This window comes from Buteo buteo, chromosome 23, assembly GCF_964188355.1.
Source record: "Buteo buteo chromosome 23, bButBut1.hap1.1, whole genome shotgun sequence".
In the NCBI taxonomy this organism is placed as follows: Eukaryota; Metazoa; Chordata; class Aves; order Accipitriformes; family Accipitridae; genus Buteo; species Buteo buteo.
In genome coordinates this window covers 3,398,998-3,413,234 of record NC_134193.1, presented here as the reverse complement: position 1 = coordinate 3,413,234, position 14,237 = coordinate 3,398,998, and the positions used below count along the sequence as shown (strand labels likewise).

Sequence of the window (14,237 nt, the reverse complement as noted above, 5' to 3'; positions counted from 1 at the left end):
GGCTGGGGTTTGGCTTTCCTTATTTGCCTCTTGGTTTACGGTGCTGGTGGAGACCAGCGGGCTGCATGTAATCAGGAGGAAGACGGCTGAGCACGCTCTGCTCTTTTGTGCTGTAAACTAGCCCCACATATGCCCAGCAGTGATTTATCACTAGTTGCTTGCCAAGGATGAGATGCTGCTTCGTAATGAAGAGCATCTTGATTGCTTTGTAGGAAAACAATAAAACTCCACCTGTGGCATCAGAACAGGAGAACCAGAGCTGGTTCCCCCATCGCTGACACGAGGATACTTGCTGGCAGAGGGCAGAGTTGGTTGTATTTATGCTCCTGCCCAGCTGCCCCTGCTTGTTCCCTGTTCCCTGCCTGTGTTTCTACGAGCAGCTTTAGGTAGGGCTGGTGTCCAGGATCACCCATTGGCAGACAGCTGGGTTGCACCCAGCAGCCGTTTCCATTCTGTCCTGCAGCAGCTATAAGAGCAGCAATTAGACTTGCTGGTAACCTCTGCCAATCTTAAGCCTGCAGGGAAGTTTCTGGCTCTGCCCGCACAGTCCTCTTGTCTGTGTAACCTTTTCTCGCACCCTGCCAACAAAACCAACCTGTCCCAACGTGCTCTAAAGCACAGGAGCTGCATAAAGTAGAGCATCTGCATCTGTCCTGTTTGCCAGGGGCTGTGTTGTGCTGAGATCCCCCACCCTCACTCTGCCCACCCTGGGTGAACAGCAGCTCTCTGCCAGCAGCAGGCAAAATGAATCTTCCCAGCTTTAACAGAAAAGGTATTGGAGCAAGGTGGAGTTGCTCACCTCTGAATTTGACTTAAGAGGGGAAGCTGGCCAGGTGCATGCTGAAAGGAGATGGCTGTTCATCTCATACAGGAAACGAGAGCATTTCATGTTCCTCACAGGTGCAACCACGATGTGTTTCTCTGAGGAAGAAGTACTATTCTGTATCTTACAAAATAAAGGATCCTTTTTTGCTGTAGCCTGTCAAGCAGCCAGAGCTTGGTATTCTAACCCTGCTCAGCTTCTGCCCTCTGAAGTCCCTCCGCCTCACCGTGCCTCTTTTTTCTCTCATCTTTTTTAGAAAAGTGATTATATTGGGGCAGCATTTGTGGCACTCCCAAACTCCCTTAAGCAGTTGCAGGTCTGTGCAGGAGCACCCTCTAAAACCTGTGCTCTGCAATCTGTTGCTGCGAGCCAGTGGCACTTCTTCCTCCTCTGCCATGGGGTAACAGACTGCAGAATCCAGCCCACTGAAAATAAACAGTCTTGCTTCATCCAAACACCTTCCCCAGAATTGTTGGTGACCCAAATGCTGACATTGGGGAAAAATAAAAGCTCTCTGAAACGCCAGTCTTTCTGGTGTGAGCCACGCTGGTGCTGTCCCAGCCACCAGCACAGGCTGGGAGACCTCCGAAGGTCTGTTGGGGATCTCCAGCTGAAGCTTACTGGGGTGAGGAGGGAGGCGGTGCGAAACCTTGCCAGCAAAGCAGGCTCAGCACTGCAGGTGTGAGCTGCCAGTGAGCAAAAAACAGGGTGGTTTTAAGAAAAAACGCAGCTTTTTCTTTTAGCAGCGAAAGCCTCGTTAATTTGAAGATTGAAATGGCTACACAATTGGAAACTGGCATCACAGTCCCAGCAGCGGGTCTGAACGGGGATTAAAAGGAACCAGCGTGTGACCCCAGGGTCTGGGGAAGCAGAGGGAAGCGCTGTGGGGGCCAAGCTGTCTCCTGCACAAAGGATGGGGGGCACGTACCTTTTGTTTCTGGAAAGCCAGACCAGGCTCTCTGCGCTTTGCCTTTGTAGCTCCGTTTAATGAGACCGCAGTGCTCTACCTCAGAGAAGAGCCCTGATGCCCACTGAGGACTTGCACTTTCCCTGCACAGCACCAGAGACATCTCTGTACCTCAGTGTCCTCATTTAGCCAGCGGTAAATCAGGAAGGATTATTTACCAGAGTGATTTAGTGGGATGCTTTAAATGGCATGTAAATGTTTGCATATTGCTTTGAGCGTGGGAACAGCTTTACAAATGCTAGCTATTGTTATTTTGCTTTGGAAACCATGTTCTCCTTAAAATCAATACCACAAAGAAGAACGCCTGAGCAAGCCAGTTCACTTGCTATGATACTCCTATTATTGCCATTAGCAGAGAGGATTGTAACCCATGCTGACACAGCCCTTCAAACTCTGGGTGTTATTCTCCTTTGGTATAAAGCAATGCTTACTTCATCATGAGAGAGCACCCATACCTCTGACCCTTGCTTGCAAAACTGTGTTTTCTGCTCATACCTAGAAATACAACATGTTGCAGTCAGGCCTTTAAACTATTAAAAAAAACCCCAAACCAAACCAAAACAACAGAATGCACAGAGAATACATTGCTCTGGCTGAAAACACAAGTCCACAAAGATTTTGCCATCAATCAGCTGGGCTACAGAAGAGAAAAGCGAGCATGGGCTGTTCACTGTATGTGCAGAGCAGGCTCTGGGTCCCTTACTGTTAACCCTGCGCTGCTGCGCTCTGTGGCAGGAGCTGGGGCTTGCTGATACTGGGTGACCTGAAGTGGGCTTAATGGTGGAAACGTTTGGGTATCCTCCTCAGCCCCGATTCTGCAAGTGCTTTCAAGTCCTGCTTGCTCCCCAAGTGCTTGGGTAGGTGCTTTGAGTTTTATCCCAAAGTTGGGCTTTCTCTGGGAAGCTGGGAAGTGTGGGGAGCTGCTGGGACACGTGGTGGGGGGTACCACCAGGTGCCCACTGTCCTTGTTGGAGGGACGAGCACAGCCTTGCTCACCCACTTCTGCCCCCAGCCCCGCTAAGCTTCACCAGGCTCTGCAAGGGGCTTTCCCCCCCCGACGGTGCTCAGCTGAAGCCCCAGCTGCAAACTCTCAGGTTTGGGTCCCCCCCCCCCCTTCCCCCCCCCCCTCGCTCTCCTGTTTTGCAAGTGTCTGAGTACAGCCCTAGGCAGTCCGCAGATGCCAGGGCAGAAAGCTGGTGCCTGCTCCAGCTACTCTCCCAGTGCTCCCCAGAAGTGGTACTCAGCTGCCTGGAGGAAGGAAGCAGTTTATTCCTGCTTTTGCTGGAAGCAGATGTTTTATTTATCTCCTTGGTGACTTTATCTGGATTTAATGTTCTATAGGTGCCACTTTTATCTGTCTTCTCCCCCCTTTCCCTTAACCTTGTTTGTGTAATCACTGTGCCCAAATTAAATATTTACTGTTTTCTCTACTGGTGAGCCTCCCAGTTCCCTTCCACTTCCAATTAAAGATTTACTAGGTGGGCATCAGCACTTCTGCAAGGCCAACAAACCAGCCCCCCTCGTTAGATTTTTAAGTGCTTCGTTATCATAGTTCAGCAGAGCACACCATAAATGAGATCTAAAACACACCGGCATGCATGCGCTCGCCCTGCAGCGCTTGGCTTCATCTATGCAAGGCTGAGCCCGAAAGCAGCAGGGTGTGAGGAGCAGGATGGGTGAATATGTGTCTCTGGAGGGGTCTCTGGGCTCTGGTTTCCCCCAGGATGCTGGATGGCATGGTGAGGGGTGGCTGGGGAGAGTCCTGTGGCAGGGACACAGGGATACTGGGCTGCACTGGGCAGGGCTGGGGCAGGCACTGCTCCCACCGCAGCTCTGGTCTGTTTGAGAGACGACAGAGGACAGTGGTCTGCAGAGCCGGTACCCATCCTCAGGTCACGTTAGGATGTGGCAGCTTACTGCAAAACGGGGGACTTTCTCATGACTCTGCTGCAATATTTATAATGAACCAACTTTTTAGATCAATATTTTATTGGGAAGGTTGCTGGGGTAATTCACACTTCAAGCATCTTCCCTCCATGTGAGTGAAGCCCAGGCTATTAGGAATAATGAACTTTTTGCTAGTTACCTTTAGTGAACTAATAAATCTTTAATGCTAGCTGCAAATTTAATAGTGGAAATTTAGTCGGTGACCTCAAAACTTACAGAAAAAGGTGAGGGAAGCAGACGGGGCAAAGCAGTAGGAACTAAGTGGCAGGCAGGAGCTTGGTGGCACAGCAGGCGAACGAAGCCCAACCCAGGCGGCTTTGGCAGCAGGGATGCCGGAGGGATGCGGTGATGCAGGGGAAGGAGCCGGAGGACGTGCAGCCCCACTCACGCACCGTGCTCAGCACCGCCACGGTCACACAACTGTTTGGCAGAGACCAAGAAAACAGCAGGATTTCCAGGCGAGCTGTTGAGCTGAGGGGTCAAGAGATGCCATCAGCTCCTGGCCCTTCCTCAGCTGCTGGGCACCGCTGCAATGCACGCTGCTTTTTATTTCCAAGCAGGAGAGGAAATGCTTTTTCCCCCTGCTTTTTCCCCCACCACCCTGGGCTTTTTGGGAAGAGCCCAGGGCTTGGCATCACCAGCTTCCCCTGCCACAGTAGCTGTTTTTTTTTCCCCCCATGTCAGCAGCCGAGCGGCTGTCAGGGACCTGCATTATTTATCCGCTCAGTAACATTTACTGGGATCTAGTGTTTAATAACTGTCATTCCAATATATCTTTTCTTAATCCCCTCAGATCTGTTGCTGTGGCAATTTTAAATATTTATCAACACAGTTTGTGTGTTCACTGTTAAGGTTGCAATTTTCTTGTAATTAAAGATTTACAACACGCTGCTCAAGATTTAGAGATGATTGGCAAAAATCAAAACTGTTTGATATTCACACTAGAAATCACCAGCTTTCCAGAAGTTTTCTGCAGGACCCCGATACACAGGTGACGGTGCAGACCTCCCCTTTATATTGGGTTATTTTTGCTGTTGCTTTTAACTGTTCTCACTGGCTCTCATTGCAGAGGTGGGAGCTTTTGCCCCCCCCCCCCCCCCCATGTCTCCCCATATCTTGCTGACACAGCTGAGCCCCTGCCAAACCCCGATATTCCTCAGGGCCTCATCCAGCCCTGGGGAGAGCCCACCACCACAAACGCTTTGAGAAGGACCCTGCTTGGCCTGCGACAGCTCTGCTGGTTTCTGCACTTGCTGCCTGTTCCTGCTGCCACCGAGCTGGGCTCTGGCTTGTTATTCCCTATTAATATTCATTCCCCATCAGCACAAGCCCTGCCTGCCTTTCCCAGCTCTCTTCCTATTTAGCTACATGCAAATCCAAAATCAGTTCTTCCCCTTCTCCCACCTCATTAAATACAGTTCCAGGATGACTCAGGAGCAGTGAGGGTACCAGGGGTGCCCTGCACATCCCACAGGGAGCAGAGTCCTGGATGGGAGCAGGGTGCTCTGCCCCTTGCTGCTGCTTGCCCTGGGGTGGCCACAACCTCCTACACCCTTGTTTGCTGTGGGGTCAGACCCCAAACACCCCAAAGTGCCACCTGGACGCACACCAGTTTCTTAATTAATTACTTAAGCCTGTCTGGCACAGGCAGCACAACCAGACCCGGTGGCCAGCAACAATTACCTGTCTCTCACCAGGATCCACAGCATCCATGGTCCCTTGGTACCACTGATGCCTCCTGTGATGCTGTTGGGCATCCCCAAGTGCTCGCTCCTCCAGAGACCCCCTGCACTGTGGCACAAATTCAAGCTGCAGCCTCGTCCATGGCAGCATCCCCTGCAGATGGCTTGGCCATCACGAGAGAAGCCAATGCTGGGAAGGGAACTGGGATTCCCATGATGCTGCCTGGTGGAGAGGGAAGGCGAGAGCTGCAGGCAGGCAGCCAGGGCTGTGAAAGCAAGCAGAGTAGCTAATTGCAAATGAACCTTTGGCGAGGTCAGCACTTTTCTAGCCTCAGACAGCTCCAAAGTGACCCTGTGCCACCTCTCCTGCCGCACTGCTTTCCATCAGCCTGATTTTAGCCTCAATTGCCCACTTGAACACAGCTGAATCCATTTACTCGGGCTGGCTGGGCTGCCCTAGTAGGGAGCAGGAGCTACTTCAGCTCTGAAAGGCTGGAAAAGGCAATGGGAGATAAATGAGCTGCAATCATTTCTCCTCTGTGACTCCTGCCTTTGCTTCTTCTTCCTTTCTTTGGTGACTTCTGGATGGAAAGGGCAAAGAAGCACTTGTCTCCTGACCCCAGCACGTGTTTGGAAGGAGAAAAGGGACCCAGGACCATAAGTCACTAAGCATAAGTCCCTGCCTCAGTTTCCCCACTTGTGGATCAGTGGTAAAGGCAGGAGGGGGAGAAGTGATGAAGCATTTTGAAGGAGAGCTGCTTGCCGTGTAGATTGACAGGTAGATTTTCCTAAAGGTTTTGAAAGCTGCACCTGCTTCATCATAATGGCATCATGCATATGGATAACACCGCTGACATTTCCCAGGGAGGTCGGGTGTTTTAATTTAAATCATTTTTGAGGAAGTGCTGGAGAGAGAAGGAGAGGCCTGCTTTGATTCTCTAACGAACTAATAAATACGTGCCTGTCACACTCCTCCCAGAGCCTGAAAGCCTTTGGTGCAGGGAGACAGGCAGGCAGGCAGGTAGCCCTGTCACCCAGTGATAGGCGCTGAGAACGGGGCATCTCCACTGCAGGGCCCTCGGCAGGGGTAAGGGCTCTGCGAAAGAAGGACACAATGATGGAGCCACTCCAAAAATCAGTTTTATTAGGTGCTTAAAATAGAGCCTGGCACGCAATGTTCTCGGTTGGCTTTGTTGAGAGAAGCTCAGTTGCATATGAAATCCATGATGCTGTTTGCACTGAGAAACAGGAGGAGGGGTAGAGGGCAGAAGAAGCAGAAATGAGGACTTTTACTGCTATCCTCAAAGTGAAGGTAATAAAACAATAAAAAAAAAAAAAGGAGACATTAAACCTGACGAACAGCTAAGGAAGAGTGGTTTATGGGAGAGAAACCATTGCCCAGGGGTGAGACCTGATGGGACAGGCTGGAGGAGAAGCATTTCCCAAACAAGCCTCTGACTTCCCAGATGGATGGAGGGGGGGGGCTGGGACGTGATGGAGGGCACCCCTGCTCGCCTCCCCTGCCTCGTTGGGCCCCCTGGCACCCCTGGGCTGGGCTGGCAGCAGCCAGGAGGGATGTCAGGTGTTGGTGGCAGTCTTTTGGGCTTGAGAAATTTGGGAGCCTCTTCACTAGAGCATCTCTTTGAGAGCTGCATCCCCGCGTGGTGCTCGGAAATGGAGACTGCTGTCCCCCACTACTGCTAAAGCTGTTTCAGTGGCAAATTACTTCTGCTGTTTAAAAAACCCCAACATCTTGTTTCTCATTTGACTTGCCTTGGCTCTTCCCATGCCTTTGGGGGGCAGATTAAAGAGCCCTCTAGTCAAGAGCATCCTGGGCCAGACACTCCTTTCCCCCTTTCCGAAGCATCTCTGGTTCCTGCCACATCCTTGCTCTCTGGGCTGGGAGACGAAACCCTGCAGAGTGAGCCAGCCTCGGCGCCCAGGGGGCTGCTCCCCCTTGAAGGGAACTTAAGATGCAATTAGATTTTACTGTGCCTAAAAAGTCCCCTTTCCCCTGCCTGGCACCCCAAAATAACACTTGTGAGCAGTAGCAAAGCCTCACCAGGTGCAGAATCCAGCCTCCAGGCAGAGGATGGGCTGTAAGTCCCAATCATAAGCCCTGTAAAAATTTGCAGCCTCTATAATTCACCCGGTGAGGTTCCTTTTTGACCAGATACCTCCTGATGAGGAGCCTGAGCATCGCTCCCCTGTGCGAGGGGCTCGGTGCTGCAAGGAGGGCGGCAGCCGGCGCTGCTCCCCCAGCAAACCGTGCTGGAAAATGCAAGTTGCGGAGGGTGAACGATGCTGCGGGGCTGGTGTGAGACGCTTGGCTCTCCCCTGCCTCCTCCAGCAAGGGCTGGCTTTAATTCAGTCGCCTGCCTTGGATGCACTCGGTTGCGGTCTCTGTAGGAGGAAGGGTCTCCAAGTAGATGGGACCTTGGGTGACAGGGGACGGTGCTGGTGAGGCTCTGCCCGCAGCTGCTCCATGTGCCTCATCCAGGCTTGGGCACGGGGGACAGGGAACGGTTTATGGAGCATTTCCTCCAGCATGGTGCCCAGGAAAAACTGGTTGGTGCTTTAATAATAAATAACAACAACAATAAATAGTGTATGAGGCACCTACGGTGCTCTCGGCTGATGGCCTCCGAGGAAGGGAGGGGATAGGAGGGGTTCACAGCAAAGCTGCTGTTTTGGGGCATTGGGGGGGTGATTTGGCCACCCCTCTCCTGCGGGAGCCTGGGCTGGAGCACCCACCCGGGGACACTCGGTGCGGGGGACCCACTGGGAAATGAGTCCTGCAGTGGCTGGTGCCTCTCTCTGAATGCACAGCATAGAGCTCCTCGGGTCGCTCCGATTTCAAAGGAAATCAAATTAATTGCATGTATCTTCCATTTTAATCTCTGGTTTGCAGGCATCGCTTTTAGATGAGAGCAGACAATTCAGGCAGCGGCTGAACCTTCACCTCCCATCCCAGCGTGGCAGCAGCAGCCACGATAACCGTGATCAAAGAGGCTTTTTCTCTACACCTACAAAATTACAGCCTTTAAGGGGCTCAGTCCTTGCTTTGTTTGAGAACTGATGATGTTTTTTGCAGGGAGTGGGATGGCAGAGGGGATGGGAGATGCAGGCGCTGCCCGGCTGCCTGGGATGAGCAGGATTAAATCAGGGACACATTTACACCGGGGAAATTTCTCAACAACTATTTCTACATGTTCCAGCACCAATTTAGCTGAACCACAGGGAATATATTTTGCATTTAAGTTTCCCCACTGTACAAAAGGCAGAGGAGAAAGGCTGTTTTAGGCCCTGAGTCTGCAAACACTGATGGTTGCACACCTGAGCAGAGCCGGCGGGGCTGGGGCTCCGCAGCTGAATATTCAAAGCAGATCATGACTCTAATTCAGGAAAGTATTTAAGCCTGCACTTAACTTTCAGCTTGTGCTTAGGGCCTCCGGAGATCTCGCTGGGTCCTGAACACATGCTGAAGTGCTTTGGTGAGCGGTGATGGTGTGCTGAACGGGGACCGGGGAGAGCCATTACGCTCCGAAATAATTACCCGGCAAAGGCGCAGAAGCCGTTTCGTGTGCCTGGCTGAGCGCAGAGCTTATCCAGCGGGGAACCATCTCGCCTTGGCTGGAAGATGAATGAGAAGTTCAAACAGCTTTTTACTGTGTCAAGGTTTTCTGGTCCCTTCAAAGCCCCGTGCAAGCAGCAATTGCGCTGGCACAACCGGCTTTGCCCGAGGGGGCACCACGTCTGCACAGAGACGGGGTACCTGCACCCCATCACCCCCCCAGGTCAGGCTGGGATGGATTTTTTTGGTCTTTCCCATGGAAGGATGCCCAAGCGAGGTGCCAGCCAGGTTCTGGATGCATCCATGCCCACACCACGGGCTGCACCGGGGTCTCTTGGGGCCATGTGTGTATTGGTAAAGGCACGTTTTATTTAGGGTTGCAGTTAACCCCCCCCAAAGTCTTTACCTCTAACAAGCAGGGATTAGGTTTAGGCTCAAGCAAAGGGATGGCTTGTCCTATTAACCAAGGAGAGGACCACCGCCGGCCGTCGAGCCGGAGGAGAAGGGCTCCTTCAAGCTTCACTGATTTGGGTTTGCTGTGTCCCTTGGTTTGACACGACCCAGGGGGGGACTGGTGCTGCCCACTGCTCCCTTTCATTTGCAATTTTAATTGCTTATCAGAGAAAGAAGTGGCAACAGGCCAGGAAAGCAGGTTTTCGTTCCCCCCCATCACATGCACAGCGATGCACAGGGTGGGTGCAGGGGCTGCTGTCACACGGGGACTGTCCTGCAGAGCCCCCCCAGCCCCTCCTGCATCTGAAGCAAGGGGTCCTACCATGAAGCCCTCCAGCTGCACACCAGTATACAAAGGATTTCCTTTTTTTTTCTTTTCTTTTTTTTATACAAAACCAAAAAAGCAAGAACTTCCTCCCCCCCTTTTCTTCCCATTTTTCCTCTTTCTTTCTTTTTTTAACATTATCCACAAAAGTTTACAAAATAGCCTTGAGATTATTCTTGCGGGATACAGGATCCAATCAACTCTGGCAGAAGTCAGCCAGCCCCGCAGGGATGCCAATTAAGAGATGTGTCACCATTGTAATTTCTGTTTCTTTTGCCCAAAGTCCCCTCCTTTCCCCTCTGCTTCCCTCTGGCCAACAGCAGCAAGCAAACGACAGGGCAGCGGGAAGGTGCTGGGGGTGGGTTTGTGGCTGATTATCTGAGTGCTCAAAAAAAAAAACCCTCAAAAAAGAAACAAAGAAAGAACATGTATCCCAAAGGGAAAGGCCTTTTTTTGTATTTCCAAAACAGGGACTGTCCAGCAAAGGAGCTGACACCGCTGGGGTGTCTCATGGTGCCAGGGGGATACGGGGAAGGGGTGATCTGCTGATCATCTGTATGGCTCTTCGACCACTCGGGGCATCGTCCCCCTTGGGCTCGGGCCCCTCTGAGCCCTCCCGGCTGCCCAGCGGGTACTTTCGGGTGCCATGCACAAATCCAGACCCTACGCATGGATCCAGACCCTGCCAGGACCACAAAGAAGCTCTGCAAGCCCCGTGGCCAGCTCTGCTCCTCTCCTTCTGCCACACTGCTTTGACTCTTGGTCAAGTCCATTAAATTCCTTTTTTGTTTGTTGGTTTGTTTGTGTTTTTTTGTTCAGTTTCGTAGTTTAGTTACTTTTTTGGTAAAAAATAGTTTCTCCCTCCCCACCCCAAACCACCCCACCCCACAGTCAGCCCCACCAGTTCATCAGCCTTCAGCAGTCCAGTGGGGCTGCTTGCACCTCCACGGCCAGGAGCTGCCCCCCACGCTGCCCCCGAGCCCAGGGCTGGGCAAGGGGGGGATAGACCACGCGCAAAGCCGTGCCACCCCGGAGCAGCTCCCCGGCCCTCCTGGGCTCTGCCCCGACACCGTAGCGAGCTACGAGGCTGGCGGCAAGGAGCAGGAGACAGAGGACCAGCACCGTCAGGATGCTCTGCCTGCCCTCCAGGAGCCAGTAGCGGCGGGTGGCCTCTTTAGTCCTGGCGTTGACACAAGCCACCTTGGCCTGGAAGTCTACAAAGGCCACGTGGAGGCAAGCCCAGTACTCCGTGTCCTGGTGGAGCCGGGTGATGTTGTACGTGTGGGTCCCCATGGGGATCCGGGCCACGTTGGTCGTGTCCAAGTTGGAGCTAAGCAAGAAGCTGGACCAGGTGAGGTTGGAGGAGACGGTGTTGAGATGCGGCTTCCAGGCAACCAGGATGTGGTAGGCCTGGACATCCGCCACCACCAGCTCCAGGCTGTCCTCGCTGAGCGGGAAGGAGTGGTTGACCGTCATGCTGATGCTCTTGGTGTCTGCCCCGAGGAGGTTGTGCGCCACGCAGGTGTACAGCCCGGCCTCCCGAGCCGAGACCCCATGAATCTCCAGCGTCCCTTCGGGGTGCACCTTGTACCGCCCGTCTTCCACGTAGGGGATCAGCTTCACCCCCGAAGGGGTGACCCAGTAGATCTCCGGGTCTGGCTCTGCCAGAGCTCGGCAATGCAAGGAGACGTTGTCACCGTCCGCCACATCTAAGCGGGAAGGGAAGCTCTTGGCGGAGATGAGGGGCAGGCACCGGTCCGTCATCTCCCGGAAGGGGACATCCCGAATGTGCCTCTTCTTGAGGTCGGGGGGCTCGGCGCACAGCGTGGACTGGGGTTCGATGAAGCGGATGTGGTTTTCCGTGCTGTTGACCCAGCGGATGACGCAGTCGCAGCGGATGGGGTTGCTGTGGATGCTGATCTCCTGCAGGTTGGGCAGGGACTCGACCGTCTGCTTATGCAAGGCACTTAGGGCATTGTTGTTGAGCATGAGGGTTTCCAGTTGGGGAAGGTGGTGGAACGCGTTGGGGTGGATAAAGGACAGCTTGGGGTTGTTGGTCACGTCTAGCTTGGTCAGCTCGGGGAGGTTGATCAAGGCAAACTGGTCTATGGACACCAGCTCCTCCATGTTGTTGAGCCCCAGCTCTTTGAGGTGCAGCATGTTTGTGAAGTCGCTTTGCTTGACCCTCTGCAATGGGTTTTTGTTCAGATCCAGGAACTTGAGGCCAGGAACTTGCTGCAGCGCCCGCTTGGGGACATTCACGAGCTTGTTGTCATAGAAAGAGAGGCTCTCCAGGCTCCGCAGCCCTTCCAGTGCATAGTCCGAGATCTCCCTCAGGTTCATCCCAGCCAAAACCAAACTCCGCAGGTTCGACAGGGGCCTGAAATTCATATCCAAGATCGCATCCACCCTGTTGCCTCCGATCATGAGGATCTCCAGGCTGGGGAGCATCTGGAACCAGCGGCTGTCGACCGTCCTCAGCAGGTTGGAGTTGAGGTGGAGGCGCAGGAGGCTGCCGAGGCCGGAGAAGGCGCGGGGAGCGATTCTGCGGAGCTGGTTGTGGTTCAGGTAGAGCTCCTGCAGGTTGCCCAGCCCGGGGAAGCTGCCATCGGGCAGCTCAGAAAGCTGGTTCTCCTCCAAGTGCAGGCTGAGCAGTTGGGGCATGCTCTTCAGGCCAAAGTCCCAGACATCAGAGAAGCTGTTCTGCGACAGGTCCAGCTCTGAGAGGTTTCTAAGATAGTCCAGCTCGCTCTGCTCGAGCCTGGCGATATTGTTGCTTTGCAAGAGCAGGGTCTGGGTCCCCTCCGGCAGGTCTTCAGGCACGGCGGAGATGAACAAGTCATTGCAGTCCACCGTGGCAGCCTCCCGGTACACCGAGCGGGGGGTGTACCACGGCCTGATCTGGCAGACACACTGCGGTGGGCATCTGACCTTCCAGGGCACGATGGGGATGGCGGTGGCAGCCACCACGCAGAGCAGAAGCGAGCTGGTTTGGAAGCGTCTCATTTTCGGCTGGTGGGACCAGCTTCTTCCCAGGCAGGAATGGTTCACAGGGCGCATCCAGAGCAGGGCATGGGGTGACAGCCGGATGGGGACAGCATCCGTGGGAGAAGATGCTCCATGCGAGCCCCTGGCACCGATCAGCCCCTGCTGCCGGCTGCCCTGCCTGGCCCCCCCCACGAAGAGCACATAACACCCACGACCAGGGCTGGTGCCTTCAGTCAGAGCTTCGCCTTTTCTTCCTCCCCAAGTGATTCATTTTTGCACCCGGCTGCATCTTTCAGCTTCCTCCTCAAGGTCATTCCTGAAAAAGGCCAGACAACAAGTTGTGTTAGAGCAGACCTCATGCACGTGGTGAACAAGTATCAGAGAGAATAAACAGGCTGGAGAGACAAAGCCCCGTGCATGGGACCCCCAGCACCCTGCCCAGCCTCAAGACAGACCAACATGTCCATTTAATCTGTTTTATACTCATAGCATTAACTGTCCCCACCCATCCCAGAGGTTTTGAGTGTTATTATCCCACAGATGCTCTTCCCAGGGCCACCAGCAGCCCATGGACCAAAGGCTTTGCCCTGGCAGACCCAGAGCTGCAGATGCTGGGAAGAGAAAATCTTCATGGGGGCAACTTTCCTCCAGGCTCTCAGGACTCTGATTCCTGCCCCTTACCCTCCCCAACATCAAGTGCCCACATCCAGGAGCTCCCAGCCCTATTTGCAGATCCCTAACGTGTTTTTCCTTGGTGGATTTATGGAGGAAACATGCCCCCAAGCACAGACCTGTTTCTTGGCAGCTCTAGCAGAAGCCCCGTAGCAGCGTGGGGACCACAGGCTCAGAGCTCAGTTTGCTTTGCGCTGGGACAGATTATCCCAGACCCATCTCGTCCCTTTTAATTCTACACTAGCAAAGCAACAAGCACACCTACTTCTGCACAAATTTGGGCCTCAAGTAGCCAATACTGGCAGGGGGCTGGTGGCCCAGAGGGCTGATGCTGAGCAGAAAGCCAAGATTTTAGGGAAAGAGCAGTACACAAGTGAGCACAGCCCCCTGCGCAATGAGGCAAAAGCTGCTGCAGCAGCCATATAACCCCCACACACAAACCTCCCCTCTGGAATAAAGCCCCCCCAGCTCCTTTTAAAGCACTGGCCCAAGGTGGGGGCAAGTTGCTGGGAGCAGGAAACCCTGACTGGGTTCATTAGAAGCTCCTGGGGGAATGCAGAAGCCCATTAATCCCCTCCATGCTGGGCGCGACCTTGGCTTTGCCCCCTTGCCTCACACCCTTCCCAGGGAAAAGGGGTCGTGGGGTCCTCGGTGGGGTGTCTGGCGAGGGGCTGGGCTGGGGGTGAGCCCCCCAGCACCTCCCTGCCCCTCTCCCCATCTGGCCGCAGGGTTTGGAGGAGCTGGAGCCGGCTACCACTCCACCTTTGATTTTTTGATTTGCTACAGCTCTCCTGACCCACACTGAC

The 14,237-nt window shown here is 53.7% G+C and overlaps 1 protein-coding gene across 1 annotated transcript; it reads right to left on the bottom strand.

The window, feature by feature from the left end:
• Positions 1 to 10,686: 10,686 nt before the first annotated feature.
• On the bottom strand, positions 10,687 to 12,831 carry LRRN2 (leucine rich repeat neuronal 2). Its single transcript, XM_075055184.1, has one exon. The coding sequence runs from the start codon at positions 12,829 to 12,831 to the stop codon at positions 10,687 to 10,689; it is 2,145 nt and encodes a 714-aa protein (XP_074911285.1).
• Between the last annotated feature and the right edge of the window lie 1,406 nt (positions 12,832 to 14,237).

Excerpts from the sequence above, each read along its gene's own strand:
- LRRN2 (XM_075055184.1), bottom strand. The coding sequence starts at position 12,831 with ATGCGCCCTGTGAACCATTCCTGCCTGGGAAGAAGCTGGTCCCACCAG.